This window comes from Triturus cristatus, chromosome 3_1 (assembly GCF_964204655.1).
Source record: "Triturus cristatus chromosome 3_1, aTriCri1.1, whole genome shotgun sequence".
Lineage (NCBI taxonomy): Eukaryota > Metazoa > Chordata > Amphibia > Caudata > Salamandridae > Triturus > Triturus cristatus.
The window spans coordinates 501,451,495-501,479,081 of NC_140583.1; the positions used below are offsets into that span (position 1 = coordinate 501,451,495).

Here is a 27,587-nt window from a genome sequence, read left to right on the forward strand (position 1 = left end):
AGGAGTTTGGAAGTAAATGTTACTAAGACCAAATTTATGGTGATTGGAAAAACTAGGGTAAATCGAGAGAGGTTAGAATCGCATTGGAACCCTTAGAGCGGGTGAAAAGTTTTGATTATCTGGGCTTAAGATTTAGTGATGCACTAGGCTGGGAGCAACAGTTGGAAAAGAGCTATTTATCTCTTGTCCATATGTCAAAATCAATTTTGAGACACTTTAAGCAGTCCTATACTCGATCATTGACACCAGCTCTTGAAGTGTATCGAGCAAAAGCCCAGAGTGGTGCTTTGTACGGAGCAGATATATGGGGGCATATCAATACAAATAAATTGACGATATCCGAGAATATCTTTGTCAGATCACTCGTTTCAGTACCTATAACTACCCCCCTAATCCCATAGTTTTTTGACCTTGGGATTAAAAGAATCGGTGATATGGTATCATTGAAACCTTAATTGCACTGGCTGCGTTTGTGGACAACGCCGCAGCTTTATGATTATTGCAACTCCCTAAAGGAGGTTTTGAACATTAGTGGTGCTAAAAGCCTCCCCTGGTTTAAGCATGTGGCGAGTTGGTTTACAATTCTTGGTATGACAGAACTTAGGGAACACCCAGAGAAGGCAAACGGAGAGGATTGCTCAAAGTTGAAGTTCAAGTATTGGGCGGCTGTGGATGAACGTTATGTCACTAGGCCAGCAAATGGCCAACTTACTTCTCAGTTTTTATGTGTCAAGCCATGACCCTCCTTTGAAACCTTCCTGGATCTAATCACGCCACTGCTTGCAAAAAGCTTACATGTTAAACTTAGATATGGTAATCTTCTACTGCGGTTCTCGAGCGATGAGACTGCGGAATTATCTTTAGAACTTTGTCCTGCATGTGCTAAAACTTTAGAGACCGAAGAGCACATTCTTTTTTTCTGTACAAAATGTAAAAAATTCCGTTAGAGATGGATACGACCGACCTGCTTAAACATTGGAGCTAGGCGACATCAGGTTGCCTACAGAATCCTGAAAACTGATACCACAGGACCAATAGTTTACGCGGTCAGTCGTTTCCTATTCTCGTTCTGGATCACACGGGAAAAGCTTCTGCATATCAATGGTGCCGATTCTTAATACTAAATTAAATCCCTATGATTCAAATTGATTTGTTGGCTCAAATGAATTGTACGCTGTAAGCAAAAACCTTTTTATCACTGTTACCCTAGTGTCGTGCTCTTCAATTGTATGCCGCTTTACATGTTTTTAGCTGACAAATGTGCTGATAATTGTTTTTATAATTTTTAGCTATGCACTTTTTTATGGATTTTAGATATGCCTGATGACTTCTTTTTAATTGTTCAAATACTTTGAAAAACAAGTAGTATTCGTACTTGCATTTGTATACTTTGATGGTTTTAAAAAAAAAACGAATAAAGTTATTCAAAGTAACATGTTCTATCCTTAGCAATACTTTTCCCATGCAGAGTGTGTATCGTATTGCATGTGTTCGGCCCGGCGCTGTGTCATCCTGTTCTGTGTATTATTAGGACACAGGTAGTTACGCAAGTGTCACAATGCTCCGAGTACCACAGTTTGCAGTGCTGTTGCTTCATGTGTGAAATGGAGTCAGGTGGTGAATGGTACTAGCCGTTTAGAGATATCTGATGCATTGACATAGTCCAGGTTTGCATTTATGTTCCTGTTTTCTCTTTTTGCGAGGCTCCATAGTAGGATTTCAAATACGAAGATTACAAATAGGTCCTGGCAATTCTATCTATTTATTTAGTAGGAATTCCTTTGGGAACATAGTTCCTAGAAGGGCTGTTCAGTCCTCATGAATGCCCAGAGATATGATAGTACACTGTTAACGGGATAAAACATGCTGACCCGTTCAGAGGTTTCTGGAGAGTTAACTCTCCCTTAAGGCTCCTCAGGAGGACAGCGGTTTACAGAATATCTACTTTTCTCCAATCCAATACGTCTGTCCCTTTGGGTGAGCCCAGAAATTGAGGCAAACAAATCCGGCTGGGTGGCTCAGTCTTAATGCCAAAGTGCTACATATCCAATAACATCTGTTTTTTAAAAAAAAAAGCACATTGGAATTTCTAGTGGCATTAACTCCTGCTAAACTATCAGAAAACTACCAGTTGGGGAAGTAAAAGCATAAGCTAAAGCCAGTGGATGAAGAGATAAAAGTTTATTTTGCTGCAGTTAAAGCATTGCTCAAGCCAGCTGAGGTGGCTTTTAATATACCGTTTCCTGATGAAATCCAAGTATTGGTTGCTACAGCTCTGTTTTTACACAACCCAATCTTTTACCTCAGTCGGTCTCCATACTCTTCACCAAGCCAGTTTGGGTTAGCATTACACAGATCCTGTGTTTGGCTCAAGAATACAAAATACTTTCTCAGCTCCTCTATTCTTCAATCAAGTTTGTTCTCCTTTCCTGCACAGTGTTCTGCAACCTACTAGTTAAAGCTAATTAAGTCCTTGATGTGTGATAATAATAAATATCCATCTTCAGGATGAAAGGTTAAATTTGCACATCAAGTACAACAATTACTGTGCCAGGTTTCCTCCAAAATCCTACTGTGGCACGACAAAGTGCATTGCACACCTTATGGTATGTTAATTGGCCTTGTAACATGCCTAACTCGTCCCTGAAAGGTGTATCCTTCCGCAGAGGACCGAGCAAGTCACAGTGGGAACACAGAATAAGGACTCTTACCTAGAAGTTGGAACATCCACATTTTTAAGAGCTTCTTGAATTTAATAGAAACTGGATGTTAGTCTGATATTCTAAGGAAGTGCATTCCAGTGCTGGGACATCAGGAGGGAGAAGGTGCGGCCTCCCATTTTAGCAGGGTGACTGCGCTAAGTATGCAGAAGAGCCTACTTGGCAAATCTCAGAGTCCTAGGTTCTGTAAAAGCCTATCTCATGCACTTTTTTAATCATAGTACCATGAGAGATCCGCTGCAGATGGATCTAAAAGGATTGGGGCAACAGGTCTGCCCTCTTCAAACATAACCCTGATAAAATCTGTGGCAGCTAAAAATTTGGATTGGGAAGGATCCAGCAGCTTATATTTTGCCAAGAACTCAGATAGCTTTAGGTTAATCAGCCTCTCTAAAATGTTTGCCAGGTAAGGCAGCAGAGATATAGGAGGAAAACTAAAGATTTCATCTGGCTATGCCGAGGCTTTTATAAGTAGGGGCAGTAAGTATATTGCATGTTTCCATGCTGCAGGAAACTGTGTTAAAAGTTAAAGAGTTAAAAAAGTTTGGTCAAATTGCCTCCTGACAAAACAGGCTTAGCTGCTATTTTATGCAAAGAGATTTGATTCTGACCGTATTTAAGGCTTTAATGTCCCCATATAATTATTTTTAGCGGCTGGGGTATCCATCAATAAAAAAAGAAAAACTAATGCAAAGAATTACTCATTGGACTTTGGTAGCAATGGGGTCTTGCCAGGCTAATGCTTTGCTTCAAGAAGCAAAGCAACTATTCTGCACACCTTTGCCTTTGCCTAGCTGTGAGGCAAGAGGGGACTGTCTGTGTTAACAAGTTTTCATTGCAGCCTCCCTCTTGACCCCACTTTCCTAGATGAACAAAGCTTTATTTTTGTTTGAAAGCATGGGAATTCATGATGGAACATACCAATCTGGAGGTGCCAATGTTGCGTAACTACAGGTTTGCAGCATTAGAATAGTTCATGTTGCATTCTACCCACCCTTTTTTCTGTTTGGGTAAATCTGTTTTGGTTTCCGTAAGCTGATCTTAAGTGCCAGAAACTTAAACAACATGAGTGAGGTGGATGGGTTACTGTTTTTAAAAACAATGTGTATATAATATTCTGAGGATTCCCAGCATCATGGTGGTGAATGATTCAATGTGTGTGAAACCTACCAAGAATGAAGATCTAAAGATACAACAAAGCAACTCTTTCCTCCTGTGCTAACAGTACCTCTATTGCGAAAAACTACAGTGATTTAAATAGGCATCTTGTGAAAATTCCTCTTTAATGTTCAACTGCAGCATGACTGGTTCAAGATGTGTTGTTATTAATATTAGGGAATTTAAAAACTAGGAGTAATCGTAGAAAGTGCTAGCCCCATGCAGTTGGAGCCATAATGATCTGTGGCATATAACTGTCACAGAAGGGATGATCTGTGTGGTGCCTACCCCATTAAACGAGATGTCAATCATGAGTTGCTGCATTGTATAACTAAAGGGCGTTATAAAAAGAGGAGCATACTAGTTACCTATTTGATCTGTTGTATTGTGGCAAGAAGCTAGTAGACATTTATTTTTGAAGGCCGTTAGCCGTACCAACCACTTTTTTTTTGTGACAAGTGGAAGGTAAACAAAATCAACGTAGCTGAGTTTATAGGTTAGCGGGATTCAAGCTAGTACTAGGTTCATTTATTTAGTTTTTTGCCACTTTGGAGCAATTGGTTGAAGTCATTAACTGACAGAAAAGCTCTTGGAGACGGAAGTTTAACTTTTAAATTGCATACTGTATCTTTGGTCATCCTTTGGTTTTGAAATAACGTACTGTAGGAAATTCCCTCATCCAAAATAAAGAAGCTTTTATTAATGATGAGTCTCCATGGCATTTGTTGAACAGATGAAACTTGATTGCATTAAATCAATAGATTTTGAAGCAGTTTGTTCCATGGAGCACTTAACTTGCTGGTGAAGCGACCCACCATTGTAGGTGCAGAAAGATCTAGTGGTGGTCCTTTAAAATTTGAATTACCAAAATTGTTTTAATGGTACCTGTGTCAAAAACCCACATTTCAAAGCCGGTTAGGTAGCCCACTGTCACTTGTTTCATCTTCTGTGTCTAATTTTGAAAGATTATCTATTGAAATGTTGTGCTTCCTAACAAGCCCCACTGACGTTGTTTTTGTGTCCCATAACCGTGTCTTTTGACTGCTCTACAATTTATTTTCCATTTGTTATAGGGCAAACATTTTGTTGGATCAGTACCGCAAGAAGTCAAAGTTGTACCGCAGTAAAGTTGTGCTAGTGCCACTGGGTGATGATTTCCGTTACGATAAAGCTCAGGAATGGGATGCCCAGTTTTTAAACTATCAGAGACTCTTTGACTACATGAACTCTCACCCGGAGCTGCATGTTCAGGTAAAGGTTACTAAATATGGTTAATGCTGCTGAGTGAGACAGCAGTATGTTACTATTGCTTATTGCGTAAAACAAAGTAATGACTGCAAAGACAAATAATGGGTCTACTTCCATGTACTCAAGAATGTCAGTAATATAGATTACTCCAAAGACATGTTGCTCATCTGGGCAGGGGTGAGTGTGGGGGTGGTGTGGCCTACTTAGAATGAATTAGTCCCCCACTCATTAAAATCTGTGTTCTAAAAATTGAGTTGTGGTTCTAAAAAAAAGTCTGGGAAGCATTGTCAGGTACAAAATTTGATAACTTTCAAGGGAATTTATTTTGTTCCCTACACCAGACTATTGTTCCTTCCTTTCTCCCTTAGGATTTTTTTTTTGTCTTAATTCATTTTCTTCTGTTTCAGGAATGTACCATGCCTTCACATCTATTTCCAGTCAAGCTCTAGGCAGACAGTTACACATAGAATGGGTGGTCTCGGGGAATGTATTTTACTTAAAGTGAAGGTCATTTTAGAATGCAAGCTCTAAAAATTGATGCAATATGAATGTGCCTTTCTTGGGTTAGCACGGTTGAAATGGAATAGATGCTTTTTTTTTTTTACTGGACCTTTTTCTGGGGAATTTTTTTAATCTGTGCAAGGCATTAACACCCATAAATAATAGGAACTTTTGAGATTGGATGACTTTTGAAAACACAGATTGTCGATGTTTTTTTGTGCATTTGTGTTTACTTATCTTTGCCAATCTAGAAAACATTGGCTCTATAACGTGCTATTTCTTAATGAAGAAATTAGTATTGCCTTTGCTATTTAAAATTTCTGCCTGGTGCTTTAGATGTACATGGATCTTGTTACAGTTTCACTTGCATTTGCTTTTAACATAAGTCATTGACTAGTTATAATGATTTTAAAGTAGGGATTACAGTGGTAAATGTAATCAAATCCATTGTTACTATAAATAATTGCCCATTGTAATATTTTAGAATATTTCAAAAAGACAATGTAATCTACCTAACTTATTTGGGGTAAACAATGCAATGGTGGTCAGATTGAGAAGGTGCAGGCCTTTTTGTTATATAATCATTAATGTACAAGTAATTGAAAATAAATATTACTAGTATAAGCGGGGGGGGGCAACAACTGGAAGCATTTATCTTGTAAATCTGTTTGTAGTATGTGTTTAACATTGCTCTACCATCCCCTTTGGTTCAAAAGCTAACATTTCATGTATTTCACAAAGGCCCAATTTGGTACACTTTCTGATTACTTTGATACAATCTACAAGAAGATGGGGATCACACCAGGCTCAAGACCACCTGACTTCCCTGTAGTTAGTGGAGATTTCTTCTCCTATGCTGACCGTGAGGATCACTACTGGACTGGCTACTTCACTTCCAGACCTTTCTACAAGAGTCTGGACAGAGTGCTGGAATCGCACCTCAGGTAGGAGGATGTTATTTGACCTATTTTAATCTGCTGAATTTATATTTAATTCACAGAATGTGCAGTTGTTTAGTTAAATCACATTTATTTGAATCCATTACAAATTAAATAATTTTACGATAAGCCTGGAGACTGTTTAAAGTATGTAACTGATCAAAGAACACTGCCCTCCTAACAAAAGCCATACTGAATGCTGTACGCACTGCTTGCAGCTAATGATCACCCGCAAAAAAAGCTATGGGTAATCAGAATGTGTAGCTTTCACCAGCATGCCATCCTATAAGCAAAGACTTGTAGAATAATTGAACACATACATTCCATTTCTATTGGAAGATAGGCAAGAGACAGCTTCAAATAAACAAAAGCCTTTAAGAAATATGATGACCAAACACTCGTCGTGCAGTCACTAGAAATGCCAAACACCATCTTTTATAACATACTATATTTTATGCACTGGAAACATTACATAAATTAAGATGAAATATTGTGGCTAAACAGTAAAACGCATATCTGGAAGAGTGGCGTTTGGCTTAACAAATCAAAGACATTCAGAATGAGGAATTGTAAATCTAATCTTGCATGAGTGTCCCAAATGTTTCATACTCTGAGTGAGCCTACATATCACATTGAGCTACTAAAAATTGTAATTTTATAAGCATCTTGTTTCCCACAATCTGCCTTCCCATACTTCGACACTACAGTAGTGGCAGTAAAAGATAGGGTACTCATTGTAAATATTTATCAATGCATAGCGCAGGTGAACTTGCTCTAGTGTGTGATCACCCTCAGTGGATTGGACAGTGCTTTGTAACATGAAGATTTATTGTATATTTTGTGCTTGTCATAGGGGAGCAGAGATCCTGTACAGCTTGGCTATTAATCATGCTCGACATGCTGGCATGGAAAGCAAATATCCGCTGTCTGATTATTCATTGTTAACTGATGCCCGTCGCAACCTTGGCCTGTTCCAGCACCATGATGCCATTACTGGCACTGCTAAGGAAGCAGTAGTAGTGGATTACGGGGTGAGGTATGTGCAGAAACTATACTCATTAAAGAGCTAATTTGAAACTACAATTCTTCCATCGGCAGAGCTTAAATGTTTACCTGATTACTATGTCTACTGTTTATGTAGAATGTATCTTATATGCATAGGTCCTTGGTTGTATCTCCTCCATCGGTCTGGAGTGTCCACCCTACAATAATACCACTCATTCAGAATTCCTTCAATATACGCCAAAAGATGTCTGCCTTGCATGTCTCAGGCACAAAGAATGAAGGATAACATTTCACTCTATAAAATAAGACTAAGGTCAAGTGAATCTGAAGCCCTAGATTATTTAAACATGTTATATATAGTTTTAAAGAGCTTCAACCCTTGTGCCCGATTTAATTGTCCCAGAGTCTGTTAGAAACTTCAGAAACCTACTATCTTACCTTTTTAGTAGCTCGGGAAACACAGAGGGCCATTAAATTCTACTTTGTCACTGAGGAATAAAGTAGATAAAAGCAAACTATTGTCTAAGTTGGGTGTGATACAAAAAAGTATCATCTATCTTCAGGGAAAGCTGACTGTATCTGAAGAATCTGCGAATGTCTTTGTAACACAGTCAGTAGTCTAATTGTTGTACCTCAGGAAGTCACAGTAATGCATTAAAAGTTGTATATGAACATATAGGTAAACAGTTCATGGATATTTCAGTAGTGGGTTCATTAGGCATAGGTAAAAAGTGGAATTAACAAACAAAAACATAACTTTTGCATCATTGAATCCTTCATAGATTCCCATGCTTGAATTATTCCCTCTACATATGGCAGGAAAAAGGTTGTTAGTCAGTGTTAACGTCACAATATTTCAGTTTAGCAATTAAAATTTAAAACAATTCAATAAACGCAGTCTGACAGAGGTTAGCCCATCCTCCTCATTAAATGATCCGAAGTCCAGCAAGTCAGGTGAAGGGACTCAGTTTTAGAACCTTCCTCAGAGGCTCACACTGCCAGATTTTCTACTGCCTGGTATCCAGCAACAGGGAGTACTCTGAGCACTGCTCAGACTCTTGTCAAGCCATGTGCACTTTGTGAGGCCAGGAAGGTTTAAAGCGATAACCCTCACACAAAATGTATTTATTGCATGCATAAAACTAGACACATGGCAAAAACTGCAACTTCTGATGGATAATTTTAACTGCAGATTGCTCGCCTTTTGAATACCCCCAGGCACCCAACTGGATCTGGAGATTTTTCTTTGCAATCCTTTGTGTGCTGGTAGGTGGCATCGGCAGCTCCATGACAACTCATCCACCCCGGAAATGACGCCGGAGCTGCATATAGCCACCACCCCTGCGTGCTGGTGTCAGTTCCTTTTTAGGTCGAGCCTCGGCAGCGCATGCACTGCTCTGTGAGCCGTGCTGTATTCAAGTATGTACTGGAAGCCCCACCCACTCTCCGCCCATATTTGTCATTGGCTTGTGTGTCACATAGTCTAAAAGCAAGCTTCCTCTTTAAAATATTCTAAAATGCCTTAACGTCATTATACTGTTTGAAATCATAAGCACTCCGAAAGCCATAGTGCCTAGAATAGAAAAAACAAAACAAAAATGTTTTGGTCGAATTTAGAGTATCAAAACAAGCCAAATTGTTCCCACACAGAAATTATTTCATGTTTTCCGTGTGGCAGACACAACATTGCTGTTGTCCATAATCGCAGATGACGATCCCAGAGGCGCACCTCGAAGCAGATTAATGGAGCAAAGGTGATTTCATCCAATTCCCATAGCAGCTGCTGAGGGAGAGACTGCATCTTGAATGCATATTGTGGAGCCGTTGTCCAAGTCACTAGAAGCTGAAGCGTCCCAGGGTGGCTCAAGAAATGCTTTCATCAGCAATGGAAGACACTGGGAACAACAATACCCATGGGCCGCTAACTGGTCCAGTAGTACTTTAATGTCCAGTGGCGCAACCAGTTGTTATCCTAGGTATATGTCTAACACGCATTCGTGGCCACAGAGCAGGCAGTAGAATACAGTTTATATGCAATTAAGCCAAAAAGGCCTGAAGGACAAGAACCAGTGCTCGTTCAGTTCTCGAAGCCTAAGTGTGCCAAACGTGTGAATCATGTGCACACGTCATCATAGCACAAGTAGTGCTGTCTCCATTCCAAATCGAACTGGGACGTCCATTGCGGATCAGAAAAAATAAAATCGGGATTCCTGCCAAAAGCAGCAGGGCAAACGGGAGCCCTCCAAAAACGCTTCCCAGCACGTAGTATATGGATGATGGAATAACTCTGAAGAATGTCTGAAAGGTGCTAACCAGTCCAGAGCTGATACACTAAAAAAAAAACTACTCCTTTAGTATCAGAAAAATTAAAGATACAATGGACTAGCTCCCCAAAATGCAGCTGAAAGTTAGTGTGGAGTAGTGTCTGTATCTCTTATGAGGACCTTGTAGCCTGGAGATCAAACGTCTCTCTGGCTGAAGCTAAGGCCACATCTTGTTGAAAAAGCCTGGCTTTCAGTCTGCTGAGAGAATCAAAGCGTATGTTGGACACATTTATCGAAGGCCACAGTGCTGCCTCTCTAATTTTGCGGGCCGGTGGAAACAGTAATTGTGTACATACCCTTCCCCTAGCACTTTGTATTGGAGACAATATTGGAATTGGAAAGTCGTGACCGGTAGGGTAAGATAACAATGGATAATCCAGTCTGAGGATGGTGTCTCTGCTACAGTAAAAGGTAATTGGTCTACTTTTTCAATGTGCAACATGGTGTATTTCGCATCTCTGCGTGCCATAGTTCTCTGTCTTTTTCCGTTAGATCGTATTCACAGACTAGTAGTATTGATGTACTGCCACAGCACGTGGCCAGATCATTGTATTTGCAAAGTCCAGCTCAGCATTACGATGGAACGTAATTGTGACTGTCCATGTTATAAAATAGACATGTCCTGCTGTATTATGTCTATTGCAGACAACACAATGTTGCCCAGTGAATACATTCTGGATGTCAAAGTGGTCATACTGTTGTCAACAACAGCCAAAGCCTTTTTCATATTTTCTCTGTCAATTTGCATAATCTTTCTACAGCTTCCTGCTGAGAAATCTTCTATCGCTCGTTGTATGTTACATACAAGAAGCGCTTTTGACGTGGGTTTCTGGGACGTAGTAAACAAATCCCTGCGATCCAGGTCATCACACAGAAGGGACAAGTGTTGTTTTACCTGAGAAAGTGTTGAGGTCTTTAGCCAATCTAGGCATAACTTCCCAACACTATATGATGTCATCACTGTTAATCTTAAACCCTCCTGTGTTACCCAGGAATCTAGACTGACATCTGTCCGTGTCTAGTGGCCAAACCAACTAACCCTGGTGATCGGAGTCTAATGAATTGCATGATCCATTGCGGAGTATGGCATCTAATGTATCTTCATTATACTCTGTGTATTGTTGCCAATGTTCAAAGTGTGAAAATGTGAGGTGTGTTCAAATCTTTTGCCCTAGCTAAACCAAGATAGGAAGTTTGTTCCATTGTTTTATTCAGGAAAATCAGTGGATGTGGAATGAGGCATGCTCTAAATAATGCCTCTTTTCCCTGAAAACTGCCAATCTTTTGTTCCCTAGACAGAGTTTGTGTCTATTGTGTTTTTCCAAAAGTCAAAATCCTGTATAGACAGTTGGGAAATAAAGGAAGCGGAGTAAATCAGCTTGGTGTGAGCATATTCTTCTTTGCAGGTGTAGGTGCAAGCCTATAGTAGTAAGAGGCTGGGTCTGATGTATCAAAACCAGAAACATATGCAAACTTCTGTGCAAATGTTTTTTAACTACCTATCGGCGGTGTGAGGCAAAGTTCCCATTGGGTGTAGTTGTAAACCGCACGTGGGATGCTAGCTTTGTGTAAAAAATGGCGACCATAATGTTGGTAACTGAACATGTCTCCAAAATGACTTGTGCCATCATACAATTAGAAAAAGCTGCTGCTTGCTCTAAATCTGAAAGCAAATTATGCACTATTTCAGTGTCCCAATCATCAGATAATGTACTAGAGGTGATTATATAATTTAAAGCAATTTTGCATAAATAGGGAATTTGCACAAGTTCAGTAGGACTATATACATCATATGATACCCTGTCTCATACTATTCCATCCGGAACTGGAACCGCTGTAATGTTCACCAGGGACAGGTCCCTTAGTTCACAGTGCGATGATACATGTGGTTTTAGAACCAAGTTCACATGTTGGACTGCAGAGCATTCTAGGAGATAATGTCCATTCAGAAGTAGAAAAAAGACAGTCATCAAACCAATCCAGAGTATTAGAAAAAGTAATCCAATTGTAACCCAGAGATGTATCTAGGGGGCAACAAGGTATGACTTTTTCAGGCAAAGATAGACAGAATAATCTTGTAGCTTGAAAGGGAGTGGCGGTGTTGGCAATTCAGGTTCACTGGGATCCAATGAGAAGTCGTTATAATGCACGATGTAGCCTGATGCCGTCCAGTCTGTTTTTGGCAGCTCAGCAGGTTTTGTAGAACTGGGATTTGACTCGATCTGTGGCATGTTGACATAGACGTCGTCAGTTTTTCGAATTGAAATTTCTGTACTTGTTGACTGTACAGTTGTAGTTGTTGCAATGGGGAGAAGCATCATTTAATTTTCATCGACAGCCTCTCTTTAGGAAGTGGAGTCTTCAGTTGTTATTAAAGCTTCCATCTGAACTTCCTGTATGGTAGCGAGAGGAGATTGTCAGCTACCCTGGTGTTCACGTGGCCTACTGTTGAGAATCGGCTACATAGTGTGGTTTGATTAGATCAATGGAGGCAAACCTTTTGTCTCGGCAAGAGGCAGAAGAAGTACAGTTCTGGGACCTTCAACAGCCAGGACCGGAACAGGCGCTCTGTAAGATGGTCCAATCTTGCAAATACTGCTTTCACTTCTCTAGTGGTGCGTTTCACTTGGATGTTGCTTTGTAAAGCTCTGTATTCTTTTAAGTCCTGTAAAACATCAAAATGATCACTGATGTCAAATGGAGTTTCATCCGCCTCTGCGCTGACACTATCAAGGTCTGGGACCCACATTTCCACCCCAAGCAGGAGCTCATAAGGTGTACGGTCCCCCAGGGATTTTCTTGTTGTGTTGTTAAGTGCCCTCTGGACCCCGTATAGGTGATTGACCCAACTGCCACCCAAGCCTAATACTCTAGCTGTTAAGGATTCCTTTAAGTCCAGGTTCTTCCTCTCAAAGACCAAATTTCCCTCAGGATGGTAGGGGGGAGGAGTAATTCAAGGCCACACCCAAACTTCCAATGTCTTATTTGTAAGCCAGAGACCTAAACGCTGGGCCTTGGTCGGAATGTAATGTGCCAGTTGTGTATGTCCCAATAAAGATTTCCAAAACCTTTGTAACAGTTCAGGGGTCAGCCGAGCGCTGGGGCCAAACCCATTGGAAACTACAGCATGAATCTACTGCCACCAAGATCTGATGTAAGCCCCATCAGAATGTAAGGGGCCATAGTGATCCAAATAGACACAAGCAAGAGGTTTGTCTGAGATCAATAAAGGTGTTTGCGGTGGACATGCTACGGTGGAGCCTTTCATCTGCTGGCAGATGTTGCATTTAAGAACATAGTCCTTGGTCTGTTTAGTGAGACCTGGCCACCACTAGTGCTGCTTGCGTAATGAAACTCTAGCAGTAATCCCTGTATATGCTGTACCCAGACCCTCATGTGCGGCTACTATTAATCCCAATCTGCAATCAATGTTTGGAAACACTCTATCCCACACTCCTGGAATTTGAGCATACTGAATATTTTGTGCATCTAATTTGTAAGAGTACTTGAGTGGAAAGCCTTTTGGTGGTGCTGAGCTGTTGCGTGTGGCATTGACAGCTATCATAGTTGTTCCGTCTATTTTCGTGCTAGAACAAGTGATTGCAGCAATGGCAGCAGTTCGCACTGATGACTCGGTGTATAAATTACATGAGCCCGTTGCTGGCCTTCTTTCGACTTTGCCGCTTGTTCCCAAGGCATCATGTACTTGAATGTACAACACTTCGAATCTGGAAACCCATTTTGGCCCCAATAGTGAAGATATTCATTATAAGACTGGACGTTTCAGCGTTCATGTACTGATGTGATTTGTGTGCTATAGGTACCGTATCGCCTTCATTGAAAGTGATGCAGGTATACCCAGTTGGTTCAGTGACTTTTCGGATCACCGGGTTAGTTGTGTTGACACGTGTGTGTAAATGTCTGGAAGGTAGCATGTCCGCTTGTACTGACCGTAAAATATCAGTATTTTCCTATGTCCAGTGTTGCACTGAAACTCAGGTCTAATTAAGTCATAGAATGTTTTTTCCCTTTCTGCGTAATTCAGAATGTAAGTTCTGCCAAAATGTAAAAATCCCAAAATGGATTGTAGTCCCTTCAGAGTTGTTGGAGGTTGGAGCAATTCACATTTTTCTTAAAAATGTCGCCAGGCTTTTGCCTTCACTTGATAATTCGTATCCCAGAAACAGGACACTGAGGTGGGCTATTTTAGATTTGTTTAAATTGAATTTGTAGCCCAGGCAAGCAAACCCCACTATTATGTTTACTCTTGCCAGATGTTCCATTAATTCATCGGCCGACAGATAAATATCATCTTTATAGGACACTGCCTCCTCATCAATACTTTGAAGTAACTCTGTTACTCTGACTGAACACAGCCCAGGGCTATTCTTATACCCTTGAGGTAAACGATAAAATTGACCCTGAGACCCTAGCGCTAAAAATGCGGTCAAATATCTACTTCCAGGAGCTATGTTCTGCCAGAAAAAAACATTTGAAATGTCTAGTCTTGTTTTGTATTTCTTCCGTACGATGTTATCAGTGCAGCACTGTGTGCATTCTGTACTACAAATGTGCGTGTGTCTGTAATCGACAATATGAATTGTCATTTTTATTATGGAGACCAACGGATTATTCATACACGAGTTGTAAGTCTCTATTACACCCTGATACTCAAGTTGATTTAAGACCTCTCTGACTCGTGTCTTTGCTTCATGTTTAATTCGGTATGGTGTCTGCAGTAGAAGGATAGTTTTCAATGAGATCTCGTGATGAGGGGACTCATCATCTCACCCAATATGATTGCGGTATAGAGCAGGCTCCAGAGCAGACACCCACTAGTGCGCGTATGCATTTTTAACTGATTCTGCTACGAGGTCGGAGAAACCAGGTAAAATTACTTCCTCCTCCATTGGGCAGTCTATTACGAACTCGGGTGGCCAATCTTTTTCAACCAAAAGAATATTGCAACCGTGTGTCGGGTCCACCCAAAAGAGACCCTTCACTTCCCTTTGTATGTCCCCTTCTATCTGAAGAGTTATTGTGTGTAAACGATGTAGGACACTCACTGTTGTATCAGGTTTTTCCACCATGATATACTCACTCAGCGCTTCTACTTCCAGAAAATTCCCCATGTTCTGGCGAGCTATTGTGACCTCTGCTGGGCTGTCCAGCATCGTCACTGCCGAATCCCAGTTCAGAAGCAGAGTCCTCAGTAACCTCGGCATCTCTGATCTTAATCCCTGCTACTTTTTTATTCTTAAATTGAGGTTTTGTTGGTTTCTTTTTATCTTCTTCTTTGATGATGTAGTCCAAAGTGTGATGTGTATCCCTTTTCGGCTTTGTTCGCTCTTCTGATCTTTGCTCTGACTGTCCTCCTTTCTCCGAGCGTTTCTCAGACTGATCCTGAAAGGAAGGACAGGAACATGTATCTTTATCCTGATATCTGTCAGGCTTTCTAATGTTATAACGGTTTCAGAGATTATATTTCTTTTCAGTGTGCTCCTGTTGAGGATACCCACTCCTTGATTGTTGTTTATTTTGCTTATTATTTTTCTGTTTATTCTCCCATTTCTTTTTAGAAGAATCTGGTACTTGCTTAGTTATCTTTTTCAGAATAATCCTTAACCACTTGTTTCCCAGGTCTGGCTTCTAGATTTTCCCTTCCCAAGGAAGTGTGCGTTCTGCAATAATCTTCGGTAACTCTCTCTCCTGTTGAATGGGAGAGAGTTCCCTTAGGCGTTGGAGTATAGCCATCACGGCTGCCTCCCCTTTTATGTTGTTTAACATAATTGCAGAAACCTGGGCAAAATTGCCTATTAGTTTCATCCCTTCGTCCAGGGCAGGTTGTGCCCCATATTCATTCTGTATTTATTTCTATACATCCGGTATTACCTTCTACTGAAGGGGTACCATGCGTACTGGTGTAAACGGCAGCAAAGTGGCACAATCTTCTATCGGGGGAGCTATTCTCATCGGCAAGCAACTAGTTCAATAAAATTCTCTGTTTTTCCCGTTGGCCCGTATGGGAAAAAAACCACTTCAAGCTGTGCTATTTTTCGTACTATCCAAAACGGTACTTGTTCCTGATTGGTGGGAATTCTTCCGATTACGGCATTCAGCATTTGAGGGCTTATACCCGTGGTAGCCAATTGCTATTGTGCAGCTTGAGCAGCCCTCACAGGTTGAACTATAGTGTTTGCATAATATATTGTGTAAGATTTCTGTAAATGTTTACTAGATCTTCAGATAGTGACGCATTGCTGCTGCTCCTAATCTTTCAATTTCGGGATGTGGTGTACACAAAGCTAAGACTGACCAGGTCGCTCCTTCTTTACTGAGCGGACAGAGTCTCACGTTTTCTATGGTGTGGGGGAGGGCGCCTTTAAACCAATTTATGTGCTCTTGGTAAGTTAACGGGACTTCTATGTCCACATATGGAAAGTATTCTTCTAGTATCTCATCTTCAATATAAGAATGAAACAATTGTGTGCGTGCATCTGCAGCTTGTAATGTAATCCAAGAGTAGAATACCTCTGTCCTGTGCCTCAACCACGATGGTGACATCTCCACCCATTGCCGGGAGGCCATGTTGTACTAGTGTCATAGTAACTGCCTGTCTGCAATTTTCTGAAATATTTAGAGCATCTTCTTGTACTCCACTGCGGTCAGCTTGTTTGGTCCTTGTTGGAAAATGAACGTTTTGTTTAAGAAAATGAATTTATCGGCATTTGGTTTGTACAATCTGGGAATATTTTTTAATCCTTCAAGCTTGATAAAACCTACAGCCAATACATAGGACGTACCTACTCAGTTGAGTCTAATATGTTTCCCTTCACACCACGGAAGTCACTGGTGAAAATGTGAGTAGGGGTCTCTGAAAAAGCATGACTGAACTACTCCGATTTGACTATTAAATAAGTGCCTAACCAACTTTGGGCACCATGTCGTGTAGTTCTTATTAATCTGTAGGATCTGCGTATTGATTGGACAACATAAACTAAGGTCTTGGTGTCAAGTCTGATTCCGGATACCTCCGCAGGATATGTTGGCCTATACACCAGCTAGCTCACAGTGCCACTGCATGCCCCCCTAACTTACAAAGGAGCAAAGAGTTTCTGGCAACCACTGAACATGACCACTGATTTCTCAGGAATTGTGGCAACAGTACAGAACATTTTCGCTCAGTCACTCGTGCTCACTTGTTTTCAGAGAAATATACAGAGAATACACAATGGGATGTTTTCAATAATATTTATTGAAGCAACTTTATTCTTGCATAAAATGTGTGCTGCAATGATTAGGAGTTAGAAGCCAATAAAGGAGATTGCAAGCACCAAAAGAGTAACCAGTAGATACATTTCTACTATGGTGCTGAAGCAATGAATATATGCAGGCATATATGCAATATGGTAATCTACCGAACTCATATGATGCAAACCCTACTATGAGTGTATCTAGGGAGTGTGTAGGTGTAGAGCCAAGAATCCCCCAAGGGACGATCCAACCCCATTACCTAATGGGAGAGAGTGAAGGACCCCGTATTGGTCTTGAGTTGGACACCCCTCATGGGGTGTCAGACTGGTGCGTGGTGATTTCTCAGCAGACTGGGACCTTTTGTGTCAGCAGAAGTGCCACCTCTACCAATCTATTGGAATGCCTATTATTTATGATAAAAAGCAGACTTCGCGATGTACGAGTTAGATTAGTCATGTTATGGATATGTGGATAGTGCTGTTGCCCCGTGGGTGAAGATAGGACGACTTTTGTCCCTAGTGTGTAGAGAGGCCTAGTACATGATGATCAGGGCATTGTGACAATGTTGTGCGAAGATGGATTTATAAACAAAGTAGTTTCAGAGAAACTATCCACTAAAAATAGGGGTACCCCAATATAAATATAGGGAGAGCAATAGGGGACAAGACCAATAACAAAAGAGGGTTTGCTCTACCTGTCTAAATAACACTGGATCAGATAGATCTCACTGATAGATATCCCAAAGGGGTCGCTTAGGGCCACACCATTTAGAAGGGAACACACCCACAGCTATATATTGTGATAAAGGATAGTTTTTTTATTCATGATTTTTGGTTTAGAACTATACTAGACATATATACACAAATGAAAAATATACTCAAGACATAAATACAATGGATTTTTGAAAGGATATGTACAAAAAACCAAACTGGGCCCCCTCAGGGGGGTAAACGGAATATATAAGCAATTAAATCACATTCATACTAACCAACCAAACCATACAATCTTACTCAGTCAAACAATACACTGGACAAACATATTCTTTGCATTTAAAATACTTTTATATATACAAGAGGAAACTCCTCACAACCCTGGTGTGTCTAGTTAGATGGACACCAACAGATCGTACAAGAAAACACGCCGACGCGCGTTTCGGTGCAATCACCCAACATAGAGGGTGCCACCTTCTTCAGGGCGTAAGTAATAAATGTTTCTGTAATCCAGGGGGCCCGGGTTTAAACCCTAAAGTACTGCGAATATATAGTACAGGGGACGCAAAAGGGAATATTGAGGGAGTCACTTGTAAGGGTGTCCTTGCAAATTATGCGGTATAAGATGGAAAAGGAGAACCCTTCAAGGTCAGAGGGAACCCCGGTCCTGTTCTTATCGGTGGTCAATTCATTAAGATGAATGCAGGCTTTAATTCATGCAGAGAGTGTAGAAGAGCCTTCTGGTCACGTCACGATATCACGGGGTACATGGGAACATTGTATCCCAAAAGCAAACACTAGATGCGAAAATGTGGCACTGTAGATGAGCTTGTAACCAGGTTCGTGATGCGTGGAGCCAACGTATGGTAAGGATAGCGTTGTGCCGGATGGATGGTTACCGTGACAGTACATGATGTTCAGGGCATTGTGACAATGTTGTGCGATGATGGATTATAAACAAAGTAGTTTCAGAGAAACTAATCCATCCTTGTCGTGCATGAAAATGTGTGCAAAAGGTCACAGCTGAAAACTTTTTCGTCTAGGACAATGTAGGGAATAAGCTGTCTTGCTACATGGACCTAACTCGGGGACATAACAGGTTATGCTCTGATTCACCAGACCTCCTCCGACCATTCCGCCATAACCATCCATACTTTCAAGAAGAAGTCCACATCTTTCTACAGAAGCGAGCGGTGGAGGTTGTGCCTCACAAACAACGGGGCACAGGCAAGATGCTGCTAAGTGTCATCAAATCAGGGCTGGACACCAATTATTGTTTTATGTAGGGCAGTTGTTACCAGCGTGGTGATGTGTCGCCACACCTGGATGAGATCCACAGGCTTTTCCTCTGATGTCCAGGCGTCACTGATGGATATGCCATTTGATGGCATCCGTCTCTACGGGGGGAAGCTAGTTCAGCCCTAAAGCACTTCATTGAAAGTAGTGCCACAGTGGGGCCCCTTGGCCTTTCAGTGCATGTGCACCAGTTTCTCCAACAATACCATCCTTATACAGGCTTCTGAAGGGCCATCCAGCACAGGCAAACCCAAGACATGCCTCCACAACAACAGACCTCCTAATCCTTTGGAGGTAGAAGTTGGGGATCTGGCCAACAGCATCCAGGCCCTCAGAGGCAATGCACTACTGAGTCTTCCCACTCCCCTGCAGACCATCTCAAACCCCTTTAGTTTGTTCTTGGTGGCACATTGTCATCCTGTTGGAGACTGAATAAGTTATTACCTCTATGGGTGGCATACCATCAAATCAGCCAGATGGGTACTTCAAAATGTTCTGGATGGATTTGTCCTACCTTTCCTTTCCACCACTCCTCATTTGCCAACTACAGCACAGCGACTTCTAGAGGAGCACTTATCTATCCTAAAAATGAGAGTTTGGGCTCTTTAGGTCCAAGGAGCCATCAAAAGACTTGTGGCATCGGAAATTGGGACTGAATGCTACACAAGAAGGCTGGGAGATTCAGCCTATTTTTGTCCATCGTCTTCTGAACTTCTTCTCAAAAAGGGCAAGTTTAAGATGCTCACCCCGGCCCATGTTCTGTCTGCCCTGGATCCAGGTGACTGAACGGTGGTGTTTGATTTTCAGGACGCTTATTTCTACATCCCTGTCCTGCAGCCCCACAGACGTTACCTATGGTTCCAAGAAGGCCATGAACATTTTAGTTCTCTCTGCTCCTCTTTGTCCTCACCAGTGCCACTCTGGTTTTCACAAAGTGATGGTGGTGGTTGCTGCACATCTTTGGGGGTTGGGAATATCAGTTTTCTCACAGGTCGATGACTGTCTGTTGTAGGTGGGCTCGCCTCAGTCAGTCGCGGACCACCCCCAGTTGATGGCAAACCTCCTGACATCTTTGGGGTTTTCAGTCAATATGCCAAAGTCATATCTGACTCCTTACCAGAGACCCCCTTCAGGGAAGCCATTCTGGATACAGCACAATTTTGAGCCTTTTATCATCCTCAAGGAGTCTGGGATATTCGAGCTATAATTCTGATAATTTAAATGTTAGTGTGGGTCTCATTAAGAGTGGCTGTGAGAATTCATGGTATCCTTCTAGTGGACCAGGCTATGTGGCACATGCGGGCTCTGCAGTGCGATCTGAAGCCTTAGTGGGCTCAGTATCAAGGGAACCTGTTGGATTCCATCCAGTTGTCTGAAGAGGCTGCAAATGATCTGCAGTGATGTTTGCGAGTCCGCAGTTGGACCACCTACAGAACACTCTCACTAGCCCACCCAGAGCTGACAGTCATGACAGTTGCATCAATGCTGAATTGGGGACCCCACCTGAGAGAGGTAAAGATCAGAGGACTCTCGTCTCTGGGGTAGATCTGGTTCCACATCAGTTTTCTTAAGTTGCAGGCAAATCAGTAGGCACTACAGCCTTTCATCTGTCCATCAGGGGGTAACTGGTGCAGGGTTGTAGGGGTTGTGGGTCCTGTGCCAAGATGCTTAATGCCTCTGGAATGCACTGAGTAGTGAGGGCATTTCCCTGTCTGTACACCGCCTGGTAGGATGTGTAAATACCAGTGTAGAAAGATTCAGTCTGCATTACTTGGTGGATCATGAACTGCGCTTACACTCAAAGGTGGCATAGGACGTCTTCGTCTTCCAGCAGTGGGAAAAAGCTAGCTCGATCTTTTCACTACTTTCCAGCATGCACATTGTCCATGCCTTTGCGCTTTGGAATTTCAAAGATGGTTCTCCCTCTTAGGCGGCTTCCAACTGAAATGGGTCTCTGGACTCCTGTAAACACCTTTCTGCCTTCACCTCTCCTGCCCAAAGTTCTAAAGATCAGGAAGGCCTGAACCCAGGTCATTTTAGTGGCCTGGACTGGGCCAGGAGAGTTTGGTAGTTGGAACTTCTAGCCATGAACATCTATTCTCTGGCCCAGCTGGCTCTCCAGGAGGGTCTTCTGTTACACAACAGTGCAGAGTCCTGCAACCAGGCCTGCACAACCCACCTCCATGTGTGGATATTGAGAGACAACCGTTGACTGGTTTTAACTCCCTCCCGAGTTAGTAGATCTCATATGGGAGCTAGGTGTCCATCCACCAAAAACAATTATGCTAGACCAGGCTTCCCCAATGAGTAGCAATGTGAGCTACTGATAGCTCTCCAGCTACTTGCAAGTAGCTCTCCTGTGAGCAGCACAGACTACTAAATTTGAAGTGTTAGATTTGTTGTATTAACTTATGTATAACAAAATTGAAAGTGTATATTTGAGAGGAAAATGTTTTTCAGAACTTATTAGCTAAAATATGGAGAAAAATTGCTGAATTTCAAAATGAAGTTTAAAGCTGATATTTAAGTGATAAATCACATGGCATTGGCAATACTTTTTTATAAATGTTATTTCCTTGATTGCCGATATATTGCACTGCGGCTGTTTTATATTACCCAGGCAGAGGCATTCCAGATTGACAAAGACTTTTTTTTATATTACTGCTGGCAACCCCACCTGATGGACTGGAATGATCGCTGGTAGTAATCTTGCATATTTTAGGCACTAATGTAATCTTGTCTGATGTGGTCACTATGACAACACTACCAATATTAGTAGCTCTCGAAGAGTTTTACTAAACATAAGTAGCTTTTATTACAGAAAGGTAAAAGTTTTGAAACCCCTAGTCACTGAGGGAAGTTTGTGGCCTGGTCTGCTTCTTGGCATATCCAACAAACCCAGTTATCCAATATGTTTTTGCTTGTTCTTTCTCTGGCAGAGCAATGAATTGCTCTGACTACTATTAAAGGTGATTTGTTGGCCCTTTCGGACTTTCTGCAGTTAACCTGATCAACCATCGTTATTCAAATGACGTGTTGTGATGCGTTTTAAAGGTCCTAACCCACATGTTCCACCCAAACCTTTTGTGATGCCACAGTGTGACCGTAGTTTGGTCCTAACATTTTTGATATTCATTGCATTTGACCTCCTGCATATCTGTTCTCTGTGTCTTTCAACCCTCAGGGCAGTTTTTTAGGTCTCGCCTAGTGTTGCAGCGCGCATGCGCTGCCCGCTCTGCGAGGCATATTGTAATGTCCGAGTTACTTGCCTTCGGTAACGATGTATCTGGTAGAGACGATTCTAGCCGCAGATTCCTTCACGTAGAATTATCCCCAGGCGTGAGACTGGATCCGGAAACTTTTTTGCTACAGCATCCCTGTGCGCCGGGGCGGGGTGACATCACATGACTCCGCCCAGGCGTCGTCCGTGCACGTGATGTCAGCGAGGTCACATAAGACCCGCCCGGCGCGCCTACGTCAGTTTTCTTCGGAGAACTTTTCCGCACCACAACGCGGAACCACCAGATAAACTGTGGAAGCATGGGAATAGTGTGCGAAGAGCAGAAAAATTGGAAAGAAACGTTGACTAACAACACCACCAGAGTAGTGCCACCACTGCAGAACCCAAGGGCAGGGAAAGAAGAAGATTAAGCAAAAACCTGCGCAGTCACCCTGCCAGCTCATAGACAACCTCCCATCCCTGTGCCCCGGAGGCAAAGTACATGCGTAAAAGTCATGGCACACATAGTAAACCCACCCCCCCATCCTGAGCAAGGAATGGGACCAGTCCCAAGACAGACAGAGACAACAAACCTCCAGGTCACCCCAGCCTAGAGGGCAACCACCCACAAGGGACAAGGACAAGACAAGGCCAGATGACCCTTAATCAGAGGATAGCAATGGAAGGAAGGAAGGGAGGGGAGGGAGGACAGGGATAGAAAGAAATCCTCCCCAAACCTGGAGAAGCCAGAGCAGCAGGGCACCGGAGCACCGGAACCCCATCCTCCAGAGGACCAAAGGAGGAATGAACCGCCCCCAGACGGCGCCACCCGTCAAGAACAAGGAGGGCACTCACAGGAGACACAGCCCCCCACCGGGAGGTGAGTACCGAAGATCGGCCCAAGGGTCCTCGCAGAATAGGGGAGGAAGGGCGGGCCGTGAAGGAATCTGCGGCTAGAATCGTCTCTACCAGATACATCGTTCCCGAAGGTAAGTAACTTGTACATCTCATAGAGACTACTAGCCGCAGATTCCTTCACGTAGAATAGATACCCTAGCCATACGCCCTGGGAAGGAGGGTCTGCGAAAGGACCCCACCAGCCAATGCAGAACAAAGGGCCCCACGGGGGACCAGATCTGTGGACCAGGTAGAACCTCGCCCCTGCCAGGCCAAGGGAACCCCCACAAGCAGAACCCCACCGACCCCAAGGGGATGTAGGAGGGAAAGAAGGCTGAAGAGGCTTGTACACTCACAGCAAAGGAACCAAGGGTAAGGACGGAGAGCCCAAAGCACCCCACTCCCCCACAAGGCAACATAGCTTCCGCCCAATGTCAAGACAGGAAAAGCGGAAGAAAGAAGAAGCCTAAAAGGCCCAAGGAAACTAAGGAAAAGAAGGCGAACCCACTCCAGATGGAGAGCAGCCTGCCAGCCAGAACAGCGCCGGCGGTCAAAGCCGCCAGAAGCAAGAAGAACAGCCCGAGGCCCCAGGACGGCCGAGTAGGCGACGCCTGGCAAGGGAGAACACAGAATCATTCCAGACCTCAGGACAGGAGCAGGGAGAGGAGGAGATGCCCTGGCACACCACTACGAGTGGCCGCGCACAGGACCCCAGGAAGCAAAAGCAACCTACCTAAACGCCATGGAGAACAGGCACCCAAAGGCGACCAGAACCCTCTAGCAGAGCGCAAGCTATATGACAGCTACCACTACCCCACATAGGGTACGTTAAGTTCAAAGATATGGGAACCCTCTTTGGAAGAACTTCCGCAGCAGAGCAAAAAACAAAAGAGCCACGGGGAAAAAAACACCCCGCTGAAGGCGTGATAAGCAGCCCAAGCAAAGCAGAAGGCCCAATCTCAGAGCCAAGTCCACGCAACAACTCCTGCAGAACCCACACACAATCAACATAAGGGCCGTCCAGCAGCCAGCAAAGCCAAAGTCCCATGGAAGGACGGAAACGGCCAGAAAACACACTCCACAGCCAGAACACACACTCCACAGCCAGAACAACCGGCCTAAGAATGCCCAGAATCAACCCAACTCAGAAGTCACTGAGGAGGGGACGGAGGAGGATAAGGCGAAGGCGGAGGAGGAGGAGGGCGGAGCCCCGCCAAGAGCCTTTGGATGGCGGAGTCAGCCGGGGCATGGAACAACAGGCTGCCATCAATTGGAAGGTCGATGAGTCGCTCCCGAATATTCTCAGGGAATACTCCGTCCCGAAGCCAAGCATGGCGACGGAGAGTGACTGAGGAAGCCATGGCCCAGCCCAGCACCTCTGAGATGTCCAGAGCGGAGCGAAGAATAAACGCTGCAAGCTCCCGGCCATCCAATGCATGATGCCGTAAGTCCACCTGACCAGACTCCTGGGACGCTGCAGATCCCAGAGACTCAGCCGAGTTCCACAAACAGGAGGAGGCCCTAGCTAGCACACACAAGGTGTTAAGGGTCCACAGGTCCACGCTGGTCGAGGCGAACATGTTGCGCCCCCAAGAGTCCAGCCAGCGGGCCTCTCAGGACGGCGGAGTCAACAGTGGCCGCAGGGAGGGAAAAGCAGTCCGCAAAAGGGGGCTGGTGGCTGAGGGGTGAAGGGGAAGACATGGCGGGTCACGCGGCGCCGGGAGGTGCCGGTGCAGAAGATGCTGAGGCACCGGGTCCCCCAAGGCAGGACGCCTCCAAGCCCCCGTCAAGGAAGAAAGGAGCAAACCTTCAAAGGGAAGTAAGACTTCCCTCCCACCAGAGCCCTGGTGGAGGACCTCCAATAGATGGTCCGCCAAAAGGTGAGTCACCGGTTCACCCATGCGCAGGATGCCCACAGCTGTGGACACCGCGTGAGCGGAAGCCGCACCCACCTCCGTAGGGCCCCGGAGTGGAAAAAGCAGCTCCTCCGTGGGCAACAGCTGCAAACTAAGGCGGACCTCCCTGAGGCCAAGCGGGACGGGCAAGGGCCAGACCTGGAAGTCAGAAGGAGCCGAAGAATGAGGGACCTTCCGCTCTTCCGACAAACACCTCTGCCGCCCTTCGATGCCGGTGAGAAAGACACCACACGGCGACCAGTCTCCAGGGAGGACGACACCAATATACAGCCTGCTTCCGGAGAAGGAGCGTCCGAAGACGAATCTGTGGTACGACTCCTGTGCGGAGCCGTAGAGTCCGCTGCTTGAGGCAGGAAGTCGGCACCATCCGGCGTCACCAGACAAGGTACCTCCAAGTCACCTCGCACCGGAGACCGGAGCGGAGACCGGAGTAGAGCTGGAGCCGCACCGGCTCCGGGGCGGCGCCAGAATGACGCCGACCTGACCCCCGCCGAGGCAGCCCCCTGAGTGGGGGGACGAGACTGGCCTGAGGAGTGGCACTAAGCCCTCCGCCAGCCATGGCCCAAAATTAGGCGAAGATCGCTCGGCAACCCATGTGGCAGCGCCAGGGATGATTCAACCACCTACTCGCCCTCCAACGAGGCAGCCGCCTGTGGGGAGGGACGAGAGGGGCCCGGAGAGGGACGAGGGGTCCAGCTGCTGCCGGCGCCGTAGCGGCGTCACCTCGCCCTTAGACAGGACCACCTTGTCAAAGGACTAAGAGGGGCTCGGATACGACCCGAGCCCTGGCGACCTCCCGCGACACCACAGGGACCCCCGCGGGTTTGCGGCAAGGCAGAGACGCCGTGGCCTGAAGCAGGTGCCCCAGAGGAGCTGCACCCCAACAGCACCACATCCTCCAAGCCTGGATCCGAACCAGTCGGCGCCGGAGCCACCGGCAGCGCCGCGGATGGCCCTGCGCAGGGCGAGGAATCCGCCGACGCCCCAGGAGGGGAAGGAGGAAGAGGAGATGCCATTGAGGCCTGCAAAGCCGCTGCGTATGTCTCCATTTGGACTCTCGATGCCCCAACACCGGGAAACGGTGGATAGGACGAAACGCGGGGCCGCATCACCCGCGGAGAGTTCACGCCCCCGGTAGGCCGGAAACCAGCCCCCGGGGACAAACTGCGACACTTACCCACCGGGGAGCGACACTCACGTGACATCGGAGAAGGGTGAAGATGACGACCACGGGCGTATCTGAAGCCGTCCGCCGAAGCAGACCAAGGGGGGGACGTCGACCTGGAGAGACGCGCCGAGAAGTTTCATCCGGTGCTCCCGCCGCGACTTCGGCTTCAACTGTTGGCACGCTGCACAATCTGTGGTGCTGTGATCCTCCCCCAAACACCACATACAAATGAGGTGAGGGTCCGTCGCTGACATAAGATGGCCACAAAACGTGCAAGTTTTAAAGCCCGAAGGCATTCGCACACTGTTCCGTTCCAAAAGGAAATGGAAGAAAAAGGGGCCCTAAACAGGCCCGTAGCAAGGATTGGATCCGCGTTGCACGCGGAAAAGGAAAGAACTGATGTAGGCGCCCCGGGGCGGGTCTTATGTGACCTTGCTGACATCACATGCTCGGACGACGCCTGGGCGGAGTCGCTTGATGTTGCCCCGCCCCCGGCACGCAGGGATGCTGTGGCAAAAAAGTTTCCGGATCCAGTCTCGCGCCTGGGGATAATTCTACGTGAAGGAATCTGCGGCTAGTAGTCTCTATCAGATAGGGTATGTTTTAGAAGTGGAATGGAAGCCCAACCCATCTTTTTCATTGGCTGGCATCATCTTAGTCCCTCTTTGTTACCACCCTGTCTCCTTTTGGGACCGCCCAACAGGACTGGAACTTTTACTTGCGGCGTTATACTGTCTCCTTTAATTAGTCGGTGAGCACTCTTTTTTTGTCCCTGTATGCCTGCCTACAGAGAACACCCCGCCCACCTCCCAATCAGCATCAAGCAGCCATCGGAGTATCCTTTATTTTTTATTTATTTAATACGACGTCGGTATGCTTGTTTTGTTTGAGGAAACAGGGCTGATGTTGTAGGACAGTCCACTCTTCTGCATTTCCTATCCGGCATCATGCGAAGGTTTTTGGGAGGGGAGACGGGATTCCACTAAATGAATACAGCCAGCACAAATTTTTACGTGGTCCAGTAATCTTTGCTTTCATGTATGTTGCACCAATCTGCTCCATGATTTATATTGCATTTTTTCACGCGTTAGGGACATTAATGAGAACTGGCCTCAGCGTCAGCCACTTAATGAACATCTTCCCCCTTGTATTGTGACGGGGGCTCCTGGGCGTGTTCATCAGGCACTGCTCGCGCCCTGCAGCACCTCACACCCGGTGTTATATAGCATAAA

General features: G+C 44.7%; 1 protein-coding gene across 6 annotated transcripts in view; it reads left to right on the plus strand.

Annotated features, from left to right (window-relative positions):
• MAN2A2 (mannosidase alpha class 2A member 2) overlaps positions 1 to 27,587 on the plus strand; it is a 658,091-nt gene that overhangs the window by 236,650 nt on the left and 393,854 nt on the right. For all 6 annotated transcript variants that reach the window (XM_085644368.1, XM_085644371.1, XM_085644369.1 and 3 more), the window contains 3 exons: positions 4,952 to 5,129; positions 6,369 to 6,571; positions 7,419 to 7,601. In XM_085644368.1, the coding sequence (XP_085500494.1) occupies positions 4,952 to 5,129; positions 6,369 to 6,571; positions 7,419 to 7,601 (564 nt within the window). The remainder of the gene's footprint in view (positions 1 to 4,951; positions 5,130 to 6,368; positions 6,572 to 7,418; positions 7,602 to 27,587) is intronic.